The following is a 7556-nucleotide window of genomic DNA, read 5'->3' as shown; positions in this document are numbered from 1 at the left end:
AGGGGTAACAGGGGGGGCGGCGGGGGAGGGAGAAAACAAAAACATTTAAGCATACTTTCCACAAAAAAAGTGTATATTTTAAAATGAAAAAAAAAAATCAGTCACAGAGGCATTCAAGTAGTAAATGTTTACAGGGTTTGCTCTTCCTTTAAGTCAAGACAGAGTCACACAAGTGTTGTGTGGAACAGCTTCACAACCCAGAGTCCTTAATCTAGCTAAGATGTTGGTGGAGGGAGTTGTGCTCCGGGGCCGGAGGCGGGCGGTCACGCTGTGGTCAGGTGGGGCGGCGGCGGCGGCGGCGGCGGCGGCGGGGGGGGGGACGCTTCAGTGTGGCACCAGCAAACGCACGGATGGACACGGACTTTACACGCAAAGCACATCGCTGTCCGTTTCCCCCCTCCGCCGGCCTCCCGGGACCACCCCGGCCTTCCCGGGGAAGATGGGGTGGAGCGGGCCCGGTGTCCAAGCTCGCTCTGGGGTTCAGGGCTTGGGAGGCAACTGTGAACGGGCTCTCCTCCTCCTCCTCCTCCTCCTCCTCCTCGTCCGCCACCCCAATCCCCTCCAACATGGCGTGGGCCTGGTCTCGGCGGCGGGGGAGACCCTCAGAAGGCCCCGCGGACGACGGACGTCTCTTCCCTCAGGCCCCATGATGGCGGCGGGAAGGCGGACGTCGTCGCTTCCCTCAGGCCCCAAGATGGCGGCGGGAAGGTGGACGTCGTCGCTTCCCTCAGGCCCCATGATGGCGGCGGGAAGGTGGACGTCGTCGCTTCCCTCAGGCCCCATGATGGCGGCGGGAAGGCGGACGTCGTCGCTTCCCTCAGGCCCCATGATGGCGGCGGGAAGGCGGATGTCGTCGCTTCCCTCAGGCCCCATGATGGCGGCGGGAAGGCGGACGTCGTCGCTCCCCTCAGGCCCCAAGATGGCGGCGGGAAGGTGGACGTTGTCGGTCCCCTCAGGCCCCAAGATGGCGGCGGGAAGGTGGACGTCGTCGCTTCCCTCAGGCCCCAAGATGGCGGCGGGGAAGGTGGACTTCGCTTCCCTCAGGCCCCAACATGGCGGCAGGAAGGTGGATGTTGTCGCTCCCCTCAGGCCCCAAGATGGCGGCGGGAAGGCGGATGTCGTCGCTTCCCTCAGGCCCCAAGATGGCGTCGGGAAGGCGGACGTCGCTGCTTCCCTCAGGCCCCAAGATGGCGGCGGGAAGGGCACGTGGTGTTTGCCCGAGAGCAGGCTTTGGTTTGGGAGGGTTTGGCCTCCCCTCACCCCACCCGGATGGGGCCGGGGGGGAGACGGCGAAAGGAGCCATGTAAACCAAGGCACTCCAAACTCTAGATACGCTACGCGGCGCTAGGTATCGTCGTTACAGTAACACAGGCCGGGATCGACTGTACAGAGAGAGAACTATGGCTTTGAGAAGCTCGCCTAACGTTGCGTCGTCTGATGAGGGAGCGGCGCCGTGGCCGCCGGGATGGCCGCCCCTCGGGTGAAGAGCGGTTCCCGGGGCCACACGTATTTACAGACGGGGACGGGCGCGGGGGCAGGCGGCGGGAGCCGGGGCCCGCTCCTCTATTTACAGACGGGGCGGGGGTGCCCCCGGCCGCCCGGACCACCGTGCCCGTCCCGACGGCGGCCGGGCGGGTGGCAGGGTGCCTCCGCCCCGACCGAAGCGGGGAAGGCTGGCACGCGGTGAGGGGGCACCCTCCCGGGACCGTCTTTAAACGGCGAAAACACGGATTGCGCCTTAAAAGATCCACAGGTCAAGTAATGCCCAGAAGCACCAAAGCGGCGGAGGGCCCCCCGGCCTCCGTCCCCTCCCCGCCACGGACCCCTCGGACCCTTCCCCGTCCCCCCCGCGAATATTGCTTTGACCGGAGAAACAGACGCGGACTCGACACACCGCTCACCGACCCGGCGACGAACGAAAACGACGGAAAAACCCCCGGAGACGAGCGAGACCGAAAAATAAAAACGCGCTATTGAATATATGTATACATGTATATATAGACAGGGGTATATATATACACACACATTTCTATCCTCAGCCTTCCTCTAAGTCAGCAGGTACAAGTAACTGTTTATATCGTTTTTGATGCGGAGTTTATTCATATTTCTACCGTTGTAGTAACATCATAATGGCATACCGGACATGCATCAATAAATAAAATCGGAAAAGCGGGAGGTTAAAAAAAAAGAAGAGAGAAATGAAAGACAGCATCGAGGTGGGGATTTAAAATTAGAGCTATGGCAGGGCGGCCCCCCGCCGCCAACACCAAACAAGCTTGCCGTCGCGATGGGCTGTGAAGGAGTTTGGAAGGAGGAGGAAAAGGTGGTTCACAGTCTGAGCCCGCCCGGAGGGTCCGCTCAGGGGGATGAGCAGACGAGGGGTGCCCGTCCAGGCATCCCGGTCCTCCCCTGCCCCAGCTTTGGTGGGTTTTGGGGGGCCTCTGCCAGCCTGAGAGCAGAGTGGGGGCCCCCCGGCCCCGTGCCCGCGGGATACCCCCGCCCGGACGCGGGATGCGCCGGGCACCGGGGTCTGACGCTTAACTTGGGAAGAAAAGGGGGTTCCAAAACGCGGGTCGGCAGAGAACGGGGTGGGGGGCTTCCTCTTTCCGGGCCCGGGGGGAGGGAAGGAGGGAGAGGGGCCCATTTCCAAGGTTTCACAGCAGCGGACATCGGGGTGGGGTGGGAAGGGGCGGGATGGGGGGGAGAAGGAGACAGAAAGAGAGACAGAGAGATTGTCGTGGGAGTTAACACAGTGTGCCCAACTGCTCCGCCCGCCGGCCCGCCGCAGCCCCGGAGACCCCCTCCGAGTGAGGATACAATGAAACGGGGTTCGTATTTATAGATATTTTACAAGGTTAAATAAGAACAACAATAATAATAATAAAAAAAAAATTGAACACTAAAATGAACGGGTGGTTTGGTTTTTTTTTTTTTTTTTTTCTCCTCTTTTTAATTTTCTTTCCAAACGTGGCCAGGGTCGCTGAGCGAGGCGGGGCTGGGGGGGGGCCGGCGGCTCAGGTGGAGTTGGAGGCCGACGCCGAGGCTGCGTTATTGGTCTGTCCGCGCTCCCCGACGTTGGTGTCTGCGGGGACACAAGGGCGATACGGGGGGAGGCGGGGGAGAATGAGAGACCGTGAGCCCGCTGTTGGGTAGGGCCCGTCTCTATATATTGCCAACTTGGACTTCCCAAGCGCTTAGTACAGCGCCCTGCACACGGTAAGCGCTCAATAAATATGACAATGAATGAACGACCCTCCCCAGCGAGAGCCCTTTTAAATAAGAGCCCCCCAGGCCGCCACTTATCTGAGTGACCTTTCGTTAATTCATTCAGCTGTATGTATAAGGCGCTTACTGAGTGCACAGTGCTGTAATAATAATAATAATAATAATAATAATAATAATGGCATTTGTTAAGCGCTTACTAAGTGCAGAGTGCTGTTCTAAGCGCTGGGAATGATACAAGGTGATCAGGTTGGCCCACGGGGGGGCTCACAGTTCTCACCCCTATTTTCCAGATGAGGGAACTGAGGCCCAGAGAAGTGAAGTGACTTGCCCAAAGTCACCCAGCTGACAAGCAGTGGAGGCGGGATTAGAACCCACGACCTCTGACTACCAAGCCCGGGCTCCTACTGCTGAGCCACGCTGCTTCCCTACTAAACACTTGGGAGAGGACAACAGAACAATCAGCGGACACATTCGCTGCCCACATTCATTCATTCAATCGCATTTATTGAGCGCTTACTGTGTGCAGAGCACTGTACTAAGCGCTTGGGAAGTCCAAGTTGGCAACATATAGAGACGGTCCCTACCCAACAGCGGGCTCACAGTCTAGAAGAGGGCAGGGAACGTGTGTCAACTCTACTGCATTATACTCTCCCCGAGTGCTTAGTACAGTGCTCCGCACATAGGGAGTGCTCAATAAGTAACACTGATTGACTGGAGTCCGGATAAGAACCCAGGCCCGTGTTCTGCCCACTAGGCCGGACTGCTTCTCACCTGTCCCTGTCCCACGTGGGGTTCACAGTCAAATAGGAAGGGGAGCAGGTACTGAACGCCCATTTTGCAGTCGAGGGAACTGGGGCCCCGAGAGGTTAAGAGAGTTGCCGGAGATCACACAGCAAGTAAATGGCGGAGGCGGGATTAGAACCCAGGTCTTCTAGCTCCCAGGCCCGGGCTCCCTCCCCTTTATTTATCCACGAGGCCGCGCTCCCCGGACGGCTGAGGGTGGCTTCCCCATCCTCAAGTGGAAATCAAAGCAGTGTGGCCCAGTGGAAAGAGCGGGAGCTTACGGACAACCTTGGACAAGTCACTTCGCTCGTCCGGGCCTCGGTGACCTCATCTGTAAAATGGGGATTAAGACTGTGAGCCCCACGTGGGACAGGGACTGTGTCCGATCCGATTATCTTTAATCTACCCCGGCGCTCAGACCAGTGCCTGGCACATAGTGCTTCACAAATAGCACAGTTACTATTACTATCATTGTCGTTATTCTTAAAGCAGTCCCGGGAGGCCCCCGGAAGAAGATTCATTCATTCAATCGCGTATTTATTGAGCGCTTACTGTGTGCAGAGCACTGGACTAAGCGCTTGGGAAGTCCAAGTTGGCAAGAAGATGGTGACGGAGAAATTGTCCCGGTGGGATCCCCCCGCGGCCAGGCCACCCTCTGGGCCCTCCAGGAAGCGGGGGACAATGTGACTAGAGAAGCAGCGTGGCTCAGTGGAAAGAGCCCGGGCTTTTACTTGTACATATTTATTTTACTTGTACATATTCTATCTATTTTATTTTAATATGTTTTGTTGTCTGTCTCAAAACATCAACAAAGTAAAATAAATAGAATACATATGTACAAATGGACTTCCCAAGCGCTTAGTCCAGTGCTCTGCACACAGTAAGCGCTCAATAAATACCATTGAATGAATGAATGAATGGAGTCGGAGGTCATGGGTTCCAATCCCAGCTCTGCCACTTGTCAGCTGGGTGACTCTGGGCAAGTCACTTCACTGGGCCTCAGTTGCCCCATCTGTCAAATGGGGATGAAGACTGGGAGCCCCACATGGGACAACCCGATCACCTTGTAACCTCCCCAGCGCTTAGAACAGTGCTTTGCACATAGTAAGCGCCTAATAAATGCCATTATTATTATTATTATTATTATTACAACGGGCCAGCGGGGCCCAGAATTCAAGGCAGAAGAAGCGTTGGCTTTTAATTTCAACTGGACGCTGGTTTGCTTTGTCTCTGGGCGACCTAGGGGCATCACCGGCGGGCGCGTTGGCCGCCCCGGGGGGAAAACCGGCCAGCCGGCCGGACCGCCGGACCCACCGACCCGCCGGAGGAACTGGGGGCCTGAGCCCCCTCCTTCCTCTCCCCCTCGTCCCCCTCTCCATCCCCACCGTCTTACCTTCTTCCCTTCCCCACAGCACCTGTATATATGTATATATATGTTTGTACATATTTATTACTCTATTTATTTTACTTGTACACATCTATTCTATTTATTTTATTTTGTTAATATGTTTGGTGTTGTTCTCTGTCTCCCCCCTTCTAGACTGTGAGCCCACTGTTGGGTCGGGACTGTCTCTATATGTTGCCGACTTGGACTTCCCAAGCGCTTAGTACAGTGCTCTGCATACAGTAAGCGCTCAATAAATACGATTGATTGATTGATTGATTGATTGGGGGTGTGGGGGACCCCTTAACTGCTCCCGGCCGACTCCGCCCAACCCGCGGCCCGGCGCGGCCCGTCACCTGAGGCTGCTGTAGCATTGGTGGGGGTGGAGGCGGCAGCTTGGATCCGAGCGTGAGGAGGGATGAGGATGGTGGCCAGAGGAGGGTTACTTGACAGTTCTGAAAGGGAGAGGGAACACGCAGGGCAGTGAGGAGGGAGCCCGCTCCCCAGAGACGCCCGCCGTCTCCGGCTCCGCTCTGAACGGCCCCGAGCTCGGACTCAGCCGCGGCCAGGGACCGGGTGGACGGCGCCGGCTTCTCCGTCGGATGACCGTCCGCCTCCGGCCAGACCCGGGGAGCAACAGGCCCGAGTTTCCCGAGCGCCGGCCGAGGGGGCAAATCCCCGTCCCCGAGTCCCTCCCTGGACCCCGGTCCCGCCGGCCTCCTCCCGCAAGTCCCGTTTACCGCTCCCGCGAGCAAGGGGTCAGTCGATTCAATTATTAATCCGGACGGCCTCCGTCCGAGAGGACCCGATCCGCCCGCCGCCGGTCTCGCTTGGGCAATAATAATAGTAACGATGGCATTCGTTAAGCGCTACGTGCAAAGCACTGTTCTAAGCGCTGGGGGGATACAAGGCGATCGGGCTGTCCCACGGGGGGCTCACAGTCTTCATCCCCCTTTGAGTCACTGAGGCTCAGGTGACTTGATCAGGGTCACACAGCAGACATGTGGCGGAGATGGGATTCGAACCCGTGACCTCCGGACTCCAAAGCCCGGGCTCTTTCCACCGAGCCACGCCGCTTCTCTAAACCATCATGTTCCGGTCCCGCCATCCCCCCGGCCGGAGGGGTGAGCGCCCGAGGCGGCGGAGACTACCTTGAGTGGTGAAGTTGAAGAGGGCGGGGGTGTCTCGCCCGTTTGGTAGCTTGATGTTTGGGTCCCGTAGTTCGTCGAAGAACGAATGTGCGCAAGCTTCCAGGGGGGTGAGGCGGGCGGTGGGCGTGTACTCCAGCAGCCGGCTGCACAGCGCGATGGCCTCGGGGGGGGGTGCGCGGTCGGAACACCTGCGGGGCAGGAGGGGCCGGTGAAGGCGACGCTCGGCTTTTGTCTCCCGGGCCGGGGGCCGCCTCTGTGCCCGGCTCTCCCGAGGCCCGCCCGCCCGCCCCTGCCCGACGCCCGGGTGACGCCGCGCCACCCGGGAGCGAGGCCGGGCCGGGCTGACAGGGTGAAGCGGCGGCGGGGGGTCATGCATGTTGGGATGGATGGAGGATGGCGGGAGGGGATGGGAGCGTGATGGGGGGGTGGGTGGAGAAGCCACCTGAGGGCAGCCCGGACGGGAGTCCCCCGCCGGGGTGGGGGTCTCCGAGCGAGGGCGATCCCGCCGGCCCCCCGCTGCCCACGAGCCCCGGGGGGACGAGGCCGCCGGAAACCGGGCCCTTCCTGAGGACAGCTCGGGGACAGACGGGGCGAGGGGAGGAAGAGGAGGAGAACCGTTCCCCACGGCGGCCAGACCGTCCTCTCCCACGTATCTGCCCCGGCCCCTCGGGAGCTGGCTCGGAAGCCCCCTCCCCGAGGCCCACCCACTGCCCGCCCTTGGCTCGGACGTTCAAATTGGGGGAGAGGGGGGGCCCCCCCCCGGCGGTTTCTGAGGAGGCCAACGCGGTCTCTCGTGACGTTTCGCTGAATTTGAGGCAATCCCACGCGCCCTCGGACCCTCAGAAGACTCGGGGGTCCCTTCCCGGGAGGGCCCGAGCCAGTCTCCCGAGACGGCCATTCCGGGCGACCCGAGGGGTGGTGGGATGGAGGGGTGGGGGGATGGTGACGGCTCCAACCTGGGCCGCTGGCGTCTGCCGGCCCCGCGGGCTACTCCAAAATGCTTTGGCAACAAT

At 59.7% G+C, this 7556-nt stretch overlaps 1 protein-coding gene across 1 annotated transcript in view; it reads right to left on the bottom strand.

Moving 5' to 3' along the window:
* Positions 1-2662: 2662 nt before the first annotated feature.
* The window catches only part of GSK3B (glycogen synthase kinase 3 beta), an 89179-nt gene continuing 84285 nt past the window's right edge, over positions 2663-7556 (bottom strand). Inside the window, 4 exon segments of the mRNA XM_038758006.1 lie at positions 2663-3082; positions 5749-5847; positions 6544-6712; positions 6714-6731. Coding sequence (XP_038613934.1) covers positions 3015-3082; positions 5749-5847; positions 6544-6712; positions 6714-6731 — 354 coding nt within the window. The 3' untranslated portion in view covers positions 2663-3014.

Source organism: Tachyglossus aculeatus, chromosome 16 (assembly GCF_015852505.1).
Source record: "Tachyglossus aculeatus isolate mTacAcu1 chromosome 16, mTacAcu1.pri, whole genome shotgun sequence".
Classification (NCBI taxonomy): domain Eukaryota; kingdom Metazoa; phylum Chordata; class Mammalia; order Monotremata; family Tachyglossidae; genus Tachyglossus; species Tachyglossus aculeatus.
Note: the sequence above shows the minus strand (reverse complement) of the source record. Positions and strands in the feature narration are given on the sequence as shown.